Source organism: Conger conger, chromosome 8 (genome assembly GCF_963514075.1).
Source record: "Conger conger chromosome 8, fConCon1.1, whole genome shotgun sequence".
Classification (NCBI taxonomy): domain Eukaryota; kingdom Metazoa; phylum Chordata; class Actinopteri; order Anguilliformes; family Congridae; genus Conger; species Conger conger.
Window position 1 is genome coordinate 7,884,885 of NC_083767.1, and position 13,178 is coordinate 7,898,062.

Consider the following 13,178-nt stretch of genomic DNA (forward strand, 5'->3'; position numbering starts at 1 on the left):
TCTTGAAATTGAATTTTGGGATTAATATCGATGTGACTGTTCTGTACGTCTCTTAGAAGAGTAATTATCTCCTGTAAAAGAGAAACTGATAACAGGTGTGCAAACCTTTCTTACGTAATGAGCTTTTATGCAGGCCTAATATTTTTTCCAGACATGTATGTTCTTATTTTAGTATTTTAAAGTGTATAAAATATGAGCCGAAATGATTGAATACCTTCCCTTCGTTTCAGGATTTGGGCAGCGGTGATCTGAGGAAGGACGTGTATATTGTAGCTCACATAATTCGAATAGGTAAGACCACCTGCTTTTCCTTTCCCTACAGTGTGTGGTCTACACTTGTGCCCGTTCCTTGTAAGCCGTGGTTCCTTTCTGGCCTGCAGTTTGTTGTATAAAGCTGCAGTTCTGAAAATCGTGTTTCAGTCACCCCTCATCCATGTGGAACATGGCGACCACACACTTTCTTCTGTTTGTCTGTCTCTCTGAAGTGATCTCAAAGTCCAGTCCTGGAAGGCCATAGCGTCTGCCGGTTTTTGGAGTGCTCCAAAACGTAATTGATTGGCTAAAGCAGTGGTCCACAGGGCAGAGAGCCGCAGCTTGTGCCAGCTTTTATTGGTACGCAGCACTCAATTCATCAATGAAAGCAGTTCATTATACTGTTAACTCACCTCACCTGGTTTCTTGGATCTGAATTGGTTGCTACTATTAAGGCGAAAACAGAAACCAGCACACCCTGCGGCTCTCCAGCACCAGGAATTAATATCGCTGGGCTAAAGAATCCCCTCACCTAGTTTCCAAGACTTGCACAGTAAACGGGCTGGAATTGTCCAGAGTCCTGCAGAGACTGCAGCTCTCCAGGACTTGAGTTTGAAATCACTGTTGGATCTCACTCCTCAAATCTATCCAAAAAAATTGATTTCCTTGCATCCTCTTGAACAGAGGATGGTTTAAAATGTGAAGTTGTGCTCAGTCGGTGTGGAAGAATGACAGATAGTGGAGATGCTGTGTCCAGTGGACCAGGCCTGGGGGTGATCTGCAGGGCCGGTATTCTCTGCTGCCGGGGTGTTAACGGGGCGTTTGGGTGCGTTTTCAGGGCGTATGGGGGCCGGAGAGAAGAAGAGCGTCTGCAACGTTCAGTATCGCCGGCCGTTCGGATGCGCGGTGGTCAGCATCGCTGACCTTCTGACCTCTGACTGCAAGGACGACCACATCCTGAAGGTTTACACGTGAGTGTGTGTGCACACCACCTTACACACACTCCTGAAGGTTTACATGTGAGTGTGTGCACACCACCTTACACACACTCCTGAAGGTTTACACGTGAGTGTGTTTAAACACCACCCTCCAAACACCCCTGAATGTTTACACCTGAGTGTGTTTGTATACCACACTGCACACACCACCCTTCATCACTTACATCAACGGACTGAGGAGACAAGGACACGCAAGCTTTTACTTTATTTTTCTTGCCGCCGTTGAATTATTTATCACTTTAAAGACACCTGTCACACAATAAAATCTCTTAATTTAACTCTATTTGAGTCCAAGAGGGAGCAAATAAGCTCTTCCAGAATAAAATCTCCTGCATCGGAGTCAGTTAAACACTGGACATTTTACTGTGTTACGCTTCAAGTGTTTTTACTCTGGAAGGTTATAAACTTTCACTGTATGGGCCTATTGTGGGTGTCAGGAAACATTTGTTTGTATTTTATCTGCCTGGTTAAGCATTTGTCATGTTTTACGAGCTCATAACCTTTCGCTGTGCGGTTATCTGTCACCGTGCCACTGTTTCAAACGAGGGGAGTGCTTTTCGCAGGTGGGTCGTATTAGCGTACCATCGCTCTCGTACGCGGGAGAGATTATGATAAGAGCACCAACGGGAGTTCAGTCACCGGCCCGCACCAGCTGTGTGAGCCTGGTTCAGACGCCCTCCAGCCCAGCCATGTGGCATAGAAACGGCTATTGACTGACGAGCGGATTGCCCTAGATTTCTGTGGAAATACAGTAACCGGGCAGGACTTAGTTATCATAAAGCCCATCATCTGTTGGCCCCTGAGCTTGTTGACCTGGTTGTCCTTGCGTGATAGTCTGGCAGTTACAGTGACACAGTGATTCGTAAGTGTTTGGACAGTGGCACATGCTAAAGGGCTGTAAGTCGTACACAGTGCAATCGATACGGACGTACATACATACCGTGACAGTCAGCGCTCTAATTTGAAGGTGTTAACATCCGTGTGGAGCGAATTGTGTAAATTTGTTTTTCTGTCCAAATATTTACGGACCTCACTGCATATGCATCGGTGTGTCACGTCTGTCTTGTCTTAGTAAAGCCATAATGTGTGAGTCTTAAAAATAAAAAAATCACATTTCTTTTCGCAGATGCAATACAGAGAGCGAATGGTATCAGATACACGAGAACATCATCCGAAAAGTGAACTCCAGATACAACCTCTCTGGATCAAACACTGGTGAGTTCTGTTAGTTTTCTGTTTGTTTGGCCCTGAAAAACACTAACCACTGGGGCATCTTAAAAAAAAGACAAAGCCGTTTGCAATTCACGACAGCACAGAACCGCCCACCCGCCCGCCGATTACTGAAACGTGTCTGTTCGAGGGAGGCGCCAGATTCATCCGCTGCAAGTCCAGTCATCTCAAATTTTCATATCTGGAGGGAAAATACAGATGGAGTCATTAGGGAAGTGTGGGGTTTGAAACACGCTCTTCATCAACACCCTGGAAGATGTGAAACCGTGAATTCAGACGCCCGGGGGATTCGGAAAAACAGACGAGAAACCGTCGCGTTCGCCGCTCGCCGAGTCCCACGAGGTCCGTTAAAAAAGAACTGAAGCAGCATTTTGGAGAGAGCGCTCGCTCGCCCAATATTTGGAGGGAAGGGCGATATAAATAGCTCGCTGTCTTTGAATGAAAAGTCACATTTTCTTTCCTGGCAACACGATTTGTGAAGCTGCAGTGGCAGTCAGATGCGTGATGAGACGCAAGGCTTTTATCAGACGTCTGTTTATTACATAAACGCCACACGGCACTCTTTCTCACAGCGGGAACTGTTAAATAAACACTCGAACGTTTTTCTTTTCAGCCACTCTTTTTCTGCGCGAGATGTGTTCATGTGTTCATGTGACAGTGGAGTACAAACCCCATTCCATGTCAATGTTGTGCAGTCAAAATATACTGGCTTTAAATGCTGAAATTGATTGGGGGAAATAATAATTATTATATATATTATTATTATATCCAATGCAGCCGATGCACGGCAGAATTTATTCAAGTGGCGCACCTGATTTTTCATTTTCTGTTGTTGTTGTGTTGGTTTTGTTTTCTCTCTCAGTTGTAGTGTAATTGCCTTTGTTTGTGTGAGAATTTTCAAAGGAGGTTAAATTCAGGTTGCAGCTTTCTTTCATTTCCCTCTCTCTCAGACTTTGTTTTTATTTAGTCTACTGTAAGTCTTTTATTTAGTTTTATTTTTCTTCTATGGTATTTTTTATTCGATGTGAATGCACCTCCTTGGATCCTATCATCTGAAAAAGACAAAATAATGAATCCTAAAAACATTAGTCTTCAGACTCCCATGGAGATGAACCAAGACCGATATTAATAATTGCACTGCCTTTGGTGAGACAGGGTACCTCACTTCTGGGTAAAAACAGAGACTGTATGATTAAAGAGCCCGTCTATATTATGTGCTGTTCGGTAACTTACACTTGCCAGTTTGCATATGTTGTTCTTTTTGTTGTGTTTGTTTCTCTGAGTCTGTGACAGGAGGGAGAGAGGGATGGATAGGGAATGCTGTGAATTTTAATAAAGTGAGGAGCCAGGCGGAGTCAGTGAGCGTAGTGCTCAGCACACTGAATAATGAGGTGTGATGTGTTTGAGATTTTCCCAGAGACAAAATTCAGTGTGAAGGAGAGGCTTAGTTAAGTCTCCGTGAGACGTACTGGTGGAAATATACTGGGAATGTTTAGGAAAGTGTGGTTTCTTTTATTTTAAGGAGTGTGTTTGTTTTCAGTGTGAGAAACGTGGCTCATTCTGACCGTGTTTTTGTTGCGGTAGGATAATGTAGACATTCCGCTCGGTAAGAGAAGGGAGGAGGAAGAGTTATGAGAATGAAACGTCATTAAAAAAAGAGAGAAATAGAGGTTGAAAAAACAGTCAACACATTTCTTGCACATTTCGTCTCTAAGGACCCGTCACCTCCTTCTTGTGGCCGCACGCACATCCCATCTACCGAGTCATTAATGCCAGCTTATCCTGGCAAAGGGAGTAGCACGATAGCATTGCGCAATTAGCTGTGTTTTTCACTATAAGTGAATGATTGTAAATGGGATTTCTCTTACCCTCAAACACTAAACACTGTTAATTAGACATACATGCAGCTGTAATTAAATGCCTGTCAGGATGGGGGGGGGGGGGGGGGGGGGGGGCTCATCAGTTGAGCTATAATGCAGAAAAGCCCCACTCTTCATCTTGGCTTTGAGAAATACGGAGAGCCAATCCTTCCATATTAGTCTGTTATGTTACGCATTATTGCTTTTTCATTTCTGTAGTGGCAAAGCCTTCTTATTTATTAATTTCCAACCCCAGTGGCATTTAATTAACCGCCTGAGAAGATGATTCTTCACCTGTGAGTTTGAGAATATGCCTTCCACACATCTCTGAGGCTGCTGGGTGTTTAGAGGTCCCTGTACTTACCGTGCGATAAGTAAGATATTACACATTTCAGTGTTTTTTAATTCGTCATTGCGCCTCTATTTTAATCCGAGGGTTTGGTTCAGTGACACAGAGAAACGCACTGGTGGGTGATTGGACTTTCACTTTTACTATGCGTCTGAATATTTGAATACGAGGGTTTGCTAACGACGACATCTAACAAAGGACCTGAAGGTGTATTTAATTTTTTAAATATATGATAAGTAACACTGCTGTGTGATTCTGGGAATCACGTCTTAACAATGTGTGCTTTGTCTTTTAACCGACTGTCCTGAAATGTCTTAAACTAGAAATGCCAAGCATTTCGTGTTAGGTAAGCACCCAAAAATCATTTTTTTATTATAGAGAGGTCGAGTAATATCTTGGCAAATTCAGTAATAGAAATGTATGGCCGTGTTGCCAGGGGAACAAATAACATGGGAGTATTTCTCTGTTATGTGGGAGTTTAGCCTGGGGAGGGGTGTGGAGTAGAGAGAAGGGGCTTGTTCACTTGTTCAAAAAAGGAATTAAAAAAGAGAACCAGAGAGTGACAGAGTGAGGGAGAGAGACCGAGATAAAGAGAGAGCGAGAAACGGAGAGAGGGAGAGAAAGAGAGAGTGAAGGAGAGAGAGAGACAGAGCAAAAGAGAGAATGAGCCCTAACTGTTTGCCTGGGTGTGGCTTTGGGCGTTGCTGTGTGCTTAACCACACAGAGGGCTGTGGAGGGGTGCCCTGAGCAGTGCCTGATCCCAGTCCAAGGCCCCTTTTGTGTGGTGGGGTGCCCTGGGCAGTGCCCGATCCCAGTGAAGAGGCCCCTTTTGTGTGGTGGGGTGCCCTGGGCAGTGCCCGATCCCAGTGCGAGGCCCCTTCACTGAGCTATTCACCCTTTACAGCAGACAGGCGCATTTCAGGCCTACTGTGGTGAGAATTACTGCTGGCTTTTGTGCTGTGGTCGCTGGTGACAAGCTCACCACTCCTTCTGGCCTGGTAGCTGTGTGTGTGTGTGTGTGTGTGTGTGTGTGTGCTGTCATCTGCCTTAGCTGCTGAGACAGCTGCCTTAGCTGCAGAGAGAGCTTACCCTTGATGGCTTAGCCAGGACATTATACCTGTGCCTTTTTCAAACAGAGATCAATGAGAATGTGTGTTTGTGTGTGTGTGTGTGTGTGTGTGTGTATGTGTGCGTGTTTGTGTGTGTGCGCGTGCCTTTCTCAAGAACAGAGCAGCGGGAATTTCAAATGAAATCCAACTGGATAAAAGCACCTGTGAGGAGATTTTACTGAAACCTCCTCTCACGCTAGAAATGCAACATTAAAGCTGATTTAAACCAAACCATTTTTACACACCGTCTGTTGGAACAGCTGGGTGTTTTTACTGAATCACTTCAGGTTATCGGGCCTTTGTTCAAGCCAGCAGTGTCCTGCCTGCGAATCGTACCTGCGGCCTCTCTGATGCATTCCTATAAGGGTTATGGGAAATGAAGTCCATCGTGTGATCAGCTTGAGCAGTCGACACCAAACTGCAGCAATCGCCTCTAACTGTTGACTACATGTCCCATAAACTCAAACTGTTTGTGGCTTTGGCAGAGGATGCCATTGCTACTGAGTGAAGAGGGGATTCAGTTATTGATATGTTTACAGGCGTTTATATTACATGAACATATGTAACATAGCTTTTCAGATATCTTTTACTGCGGGATTGTCTCCCTACAATCCTGCGCCCCTGCTGTTATGCTCTGCGGTCACATATTTGACCGTTTGAGAGGTGATTTTCTCAGAAAACCGCGGGGTGAAATGAAGCCACGTTCTGCAGGCTGCCGTTCTGATGAGCTGTGTTTGTTGGCATGAGTTGGGGTGACATGGCCCAGACGCTGCAAGCTAGCTGTGGCTTGTCTCTCACTCAAATTTCCTGCGTTATTTTGGCCTTATAAACTCTTTCAGCCTCATAAAAATGTGTTTTTCTGTTACTCTGTACAGATATCAATGAGCTCTCGAGCAGATTGTTACCGCGTGTTTCTTTTGGGGAAATTTGAAGAGGGGTTTGTGCTTTATGCGTCCGTGTTGGGCCCTTGAGGGGGAGAGATAAGGTTCACTGTATTGAGTCTGAATGGGAAACTGCACCCCTTACGTGGTGTTATTGTACTTTAAAGATTCCTACCACTGCTGGAAGGTTAAAGAAAATGAATAAAAGAAGATGAAAGATTTTTTTTTACCTTGTGGTTGTCCACATATCTCACTAGCCACCTCTGACATCCAAAACACGGTCTCTGTCCCGACTGTGCGGTCCTATGACACCAGGACTGGACATAGGCTCATTGTGAGGGCTGCATGTTCAGGTTCCCCTCGGACATTTTAGGGTGTGACTCCCCTTCAAGAGGCACACTGGTGTTGGGTACTGTCAGCCATGAACCTGAAGACTTCAGGCGCTTTGCATGGCCATTAGTGTGTGAGTGTGTGTGAATGGGTGAATGGAGAAGCACCAATTGTACAGCGCTTTGGATAAAGGCGCTATATAAATTCCAACCATTTACCATGCCAACCAAGACATACCTGTGTGTGGTTACAGTACGACTTACCTGTGTGTGTGGCTACAGCAAGTTGGATCGCTATGGTTTTCATTGTGATGTCTCTGACCTGCTGTGTGTGTGTGTGTGTGTGTGTGTACGCGTGTATGTGTGTGTGTGTGTGTGTGTGCGCTCGTGTGGTGTGTGTGTATGTGCGGTGTGTGTGTGTTGTATTCGCAGGCCTGGCCGTCTCTCTCCAGCTCCTCCATGGGGACATAGAGCAGATCAGGAGGGAGTACATGGTGCTGTTCACCCGGGGTGTGTCCATCACCAAGAAACTGGGCTTCTCTGATGTCATCATGCCAGGTGAGTGTGTGTCCTGCTCACTCACGCACACACACACACACACACACACACACATACACGCGTACACACACAGTCTCTCGCACATATACATGTACATGTGCGTACACACACACACACATGCAGACAGTCTCACACAAACACACACGGGGGGGAGAGGGAGGGAGAGAGAGAGAGAGGGAGGGGGAGGGAGAGAGCAATGCCCTGCTGATTCACACTGCCAGTGCCAGTGGCTGTAGAGACGGACACATGCTGTGTGTGTGTGTGTGTGTGTGCGTGCGTGCGTGTGTGTGTGTGTGCGTGCGTGTGTGTGTGTGTGTTCGCACGCATCTGCAGCATCACTGTACACTGAGAATTCACCGTGGACTGAACCAATCCAACTCAGTCTTTTGTGTAGAAAGGGAATCGTCTGTAAAAAGAGAACAGTGTGTTTTTCTCTGTAAACGCAACAGAATTGCCCAGAAAAGAGCTCCCGTGTCAGAGGAAAATCCCGTCTCACCAGGGGAAAGAGATCCATGCTAGCTGCCGCTGTGTTATGTTTTAATGATGAAAGGCTAACAGTGCATGTAAGGATGAGGTGATGGGAGCTAGCACACCACAGAAACCCTGTTGAGTGGATTTAGTCTGTTTTCAGTTATAAAGCTGTGAGGAAGATGAGGGTGTTACTCCAGGGATGAAGATCTGCCCTCAGGCCTGAGCTCCTACTTTAAGCTCTGTTATCATCTCGTCTTCTCCTGCCACCCCTCAACCTCCCTTCCTCTCTCTCTCTCTCTCTCTCTCTCTCTCTCTCTCTGTCTCTGTCTCTGTCTCTGTCTTTCTCTCTCTCTCTCTCTCTCTCTGTCTCACTCTCTGTCTTTCTCTCTCTCTCTCTCTGTCTCTGTCTTTGTCTTTCTTTCTCTCTCTCTCTCTCTCTCTCTCTCTCTCTCTCTCTCTGTCTCACTCTCTCTGTCTTTCTCTCCTGTTAAATGTGTTACAGTTTTGTTAAAGCCATGTTGAATGTGTTAGATCTGTGGTAAATGTGTTAAAGCCATGTTGAATGTGTTAGATCTGTGGTAAATGTGTTAAAGCCATGTTGAATGTGTTAGATCTGTGGTAAATGTGTTAAAGCCATGTTGAGTGTGTTAGAGCTGTGTAAATGTGTTAAAGCCATGTTGAGTGTGTTAGATCTGTGGTAAATGTGTTAAAGCCATGTGAAATGAAGCTGTTTTAAAGCCATGCTAAATGTGTTAAAGCTATGTAAAAGCTGTGTTAATGTGTTAAAGCCATGTAAAAGCTGTGTTAATGTGTTAAAGCTGTGTTGAAGCTGTGTTAATGTGTTCGAGCTGTGTTGAAGCTGTTAATGTGTTAAAGCTGTGTTAAGTTGAGCACAGCGAGACAGGACCTGATGCGGTTTGTGTTTCTGACCCACAGGTGAGATGAGGAATGATTTGTACATCACTCTGGAGAGGGGCGAGTTTGAGAAAGGGGGGAAGAGCGTGGCCAGAAACGTGGAGATCACAGTGTACCTGCTGGACATCGACGGGCAGGTTCTCAAGGTAAACCATCAAACACCTGAAACCCCGGAAAATGTGCCATTAGTTTCTGAAGAATGGTCCTTATTGGTCCGACACTCTAAGGGTTTCCTGCTGAAAGCATTTCCTGTTCAATCGTGGTTTACCCTGCCCAGGAAGTGTGTGTGTGTATGCATACCTGTATGTGTGCATGTGTGTGTGTGTGTGTGTGTGTGTGCCTTTGTGTGAGTGTGCATGTGTGTGTGTATGCATACCTGTATGTGTGCATGTGTGTGTGTGTGTGTGGGAGACCATAGCCACGTGTGTAAGAACGTTCCTGACCCCCCCCCTCCACAGAGCTTGGTGGCTGCGGGTTCAGGAGAGCCAGGGGGTGACGAGTTCCACTCCTTTGTGCTGTACCACAACAACAGCCCACGCTGGGCGGAGCAGACCAAGCTGCCCATCCCGGTGGACATGTTCCGCGGGTCCCACGTGCGCTTCGAGTTCAGACACTGCTCCAGTAAGCCTGCCTGTCTGCCCCTTATTACAGCAACCCAGTGACTCCCTTATTCACAGCTAACTACAGCAATGAACAACCCAGCACACTGCCTTATCCGCACCGTACACACCCTACCACGTTTAATAACCCAGCACACTGCCTTATCCACACCGTACACACCCTGCCACATTTAATAACCCAGCACACTGTCTTATCCACACCGTACACACCCTGCCACGTTTAATAACCCAGCACACTGCTTTATCCAAACCGTACACACCCTGCCACGTTTAATAACCCAGCACACTGCCTTATCCAAACCGTACACACCCTGCCATGTTTAATAACCCAGCACACTGCCTTATCCACACTGTACACACCCTGCCACGTTTAATAACCCAGCACACTGCCTTATCCACACCGTACACACCCTGCCTTGTTTAATAACCCAGCACACGCCTTATCCACACCGTACACACCCTGCCACATTTAATAACCCAGCAGACTGTCTTATCCACAACCACTTACAAACTGTACGTCATCTGCATGGGTTTCCTCCGGGTACTCCGGTTTCCTCTCACAGTCCAAAGATATGCAGGTTAGAGATGAAAATTTGCTCATTAGCTAACTCTGGCATATTTACCTTAATGTGGAAACTGAAAATGTTCATTAACGTGCAGTGTCCCTGGTGGATATTGTCATGTTTTCATAGCAGGTGTTAATATCACTAACTGTGTTGTTCTTAACCTCAGGGGAGAGAGCTGGTCTGATAGATGGATGTCTAATTTGGCGTATTATGCTTTTAAAGGGAGGCCAATTACATTATGACATGTTTAAAAAATAAACCTGGATAAAAATAGATGGCTGATTTCTCTGACATTCTTGGAGGGGATTTCTAAAGTGTAAATTGTGGTGTCTTTGCAGTAAAGGGGGCTGTTTGTAAGCAGGCATAGTGTGGATATTGGCCTCTAGTCATTGTGCAGGAGGGCGATGTGGTGTTCATTCTCTGTCTGAGAGAGAGGCCGTCTATGAATCCTCCAGCTCATATTCTCTGTTCACTGAATTCATATGCCATACACCACCAAAGGGGCTTCACCAACTCCTCAAAACAAAACTGCACCCTGCCCACTTGTACCTGTATGAAACATCTAATGCTAATGATGCATTTCTGTAGGTCACAAACAAGACCAGTGTTCTCTGTTCTTTTACACAGTAGTGTCACTTATCTTGAGCTTCCGGTGGTGGGTTTTAGAGCCAACCACTCTGGGGAGATCTTATCCGTATACACTAAACTCCCTCATAAGCTCTTTTCACCTACGGGTCTTATCAGATTATCTGGTGCCCTCATTCACAGGTGAATGCATTTGGGCTGAGATAATTTGTTTTGTAGTTTTGCACTCCCAAGTCATTGAGTTTGAAAACAATCAATATGAGCTTGTTGACATCCATTTCAGGTGATCCGTGTAGAAATTACAACTTTTTATACACTGTCCCAAAATTGCTCCAATAAATTTGACAAGCTGGCAAAGTATCAGTTTTTATGCGATTGCAGTACATCCATACTCCATGCTAGATACTTACAGTTAGATACTTTAGTGTAGTGATAGGTTGGAATGAAAACTCTTGGCTCCCCATGGACCGCTTGGAGAAATCGTTGCGGAGATCAGCAGCTTTTCTCCAAACCGTGCTGGCTCGGGAGGAGTTGCCGTGTGCCATGCGTCTCCTGTACCGAGGGGATAGCATGGTTTTCAGCAAGGCCTGGTCCAGCTCATTCTGCCGATCCAAGCAGAACCAGCACTGCATTCTGGCACGCTCGCGCACACACACACACTCACACGCGCACACACACACACACAAGCACGCACTCCGACACTCAGACACACACACACCCACACACATGCACACACACGTACGTGCACACACACACACACACACGCACGCCCACGCACACACACGCACACTCACACACCCACACATGCAAGTACATGCACACACACACAAACACTTGTAAAGACAGCGTGCACACACGAACACACACACACACACACACACGCACGCACACACACACACACACACGAACACACACACACACACACGCACGCACACACACACACACACACACACACACACACGCTCTGCTCCTAATAGCAGCCCTGACAGGAGCTCAGTTACTAGCCAAAAAGCCCAGACTAAAACAGGGATTAATTAATTCTTCTAATTCCAGAATCCCCTCATGCCCGATTCAGAAACAATGCACTAAGTCGTGTACTGTAACTGTAACTACACTGTGACAGTCTGCAATCTGTTCCGTCTTCATGACATTTCACGCAGGCTAATTCTCAAGTGTCACTGTTAATGTGTTAAACGAACTTGCAAATTTTCTTTCGTTTCATTTGATTCTTGTGCCGCGTTCATCATGTTAGTGTAATGTACTGTAACGAGGGAAAATAAAACATTTTGATCGTAAATAAGCCTATTCTAAACAAAACAGAAGGAATTAATTTAAGTTATGCTTACTTTCAAATGCTCATGGGTTTATCTGACCAATCACGTGTCCCCCTCCCCTTGGATATCACCGTGCTCCGTGTGTGTTTTTCCCCCTTGTGTGTAATAATGAAGTTTGTCGGTTCCCACCTGTGTTTGGGTAAAGTGTGTACTTACATTACACTTATTTAGCTGATATGTTTATCCAAAGCGACTTACAGTTGATTAGATTAATCAGTCAAGCACCATAACCACGAGGCTATCAGCTGCAATGTACTCTGGGGGTGAAGTGTGTGTACAGAAGCATATAAATGTGTACTGCGTTAATGAGTGTACTCTGTGGTGAAGTGTGTAAGTGTGTAATGAAGCGTGTAAATGTACTCTGTGGGTGTGTAAGTGTGTGCTGCGTTAGTAAATGTACTCTGTGGGTGTGTAAGTGTGTACTGCGTTAGTAAATGTACTCTGTGTTTCACAGCGAAAGAGAAAGGAGAGAAGAAGCTGTTTGGCTTCTCCTTCATCCCACTGATGCAGGAGGACGGGCGCACGCTGCCAGACTGCACACACGAGCTCATAGTGCATAAGGTGGGTGTGTGTGTGTGTGTGTGTGTGTGTGTGTGTGTGTGTGTGTGTGTGTGTGTGTGTGTGTGTGTGTGTGTGTGTGTGTGTGTGTGTGTGTGTGTGTGTGTGTGTGTGTGTGTGTGTGTGTGCGTGCGTGCGTGCGTGCGTGCATGCGTGTGTGTGTGTGTCTGTGTGCATGCCTGTGTGCGTGTACATGTCCGTGCGTGCGTGTGTGTGTGTCTGCCAGTTTGTGTGTACATGTCTGTACATGCGTGCGCGTATGTGTGTGCGAGTGTGAGTCTTTGGTAGTTAATGCTGGCAGGGCTATCTTTAGTTAATTGGTTGAAATTAATTACAGTGCGTGTGGAAATATTGCTAGTGGGGTGACTACGTTTAATTAGACGTGCTCTATAGGGAGGGGATCTTGCTGCAGCTTCATTGGGGAAGATTGGTGGTAGATCCTTGGGCTCTGAGCAGGGAATCAATGCCACGATAAGAGTCTACTGACCCGTCACCACAGCAGCCCGATCTCTTTTACCTCACAACGCTTAACTTAATCAGCCACTCTCTCTCACACTGCTCTTT

General features: G+C 45.9%; 1 protein-coding gene across 1 annotated transcript in view; it reads left to right on the forward strand.

Moving 5' to 3' along the window:
- The window catches only part of LOC133134947 (dedicator of cytokinesis protein 4-like), a 127,080-nt gene that overhangs the window by 57,749 nt on the left and 56,153 nt on the right, over positions 1–13,178 (forward strand). The window contains 7 exon segments of the mRNA XM_061251578.1: positions 231–291; positions 1,091–1,223; positions 2,377–2,465; positions 7,440–7,565; positions 8,973–9,097; positions 9,410–9,572; positions 12,511–12,617. Of these exon segments, the coding sequence (XP_061107562.1) occupies positions 231–291; positions 1,091–1,223; positions 2,377–2,465; positions 7,440–7,565; positions 8,973–9,097; positions 9,410–9,572; positions 12,511–12,617 (804 nt within the window).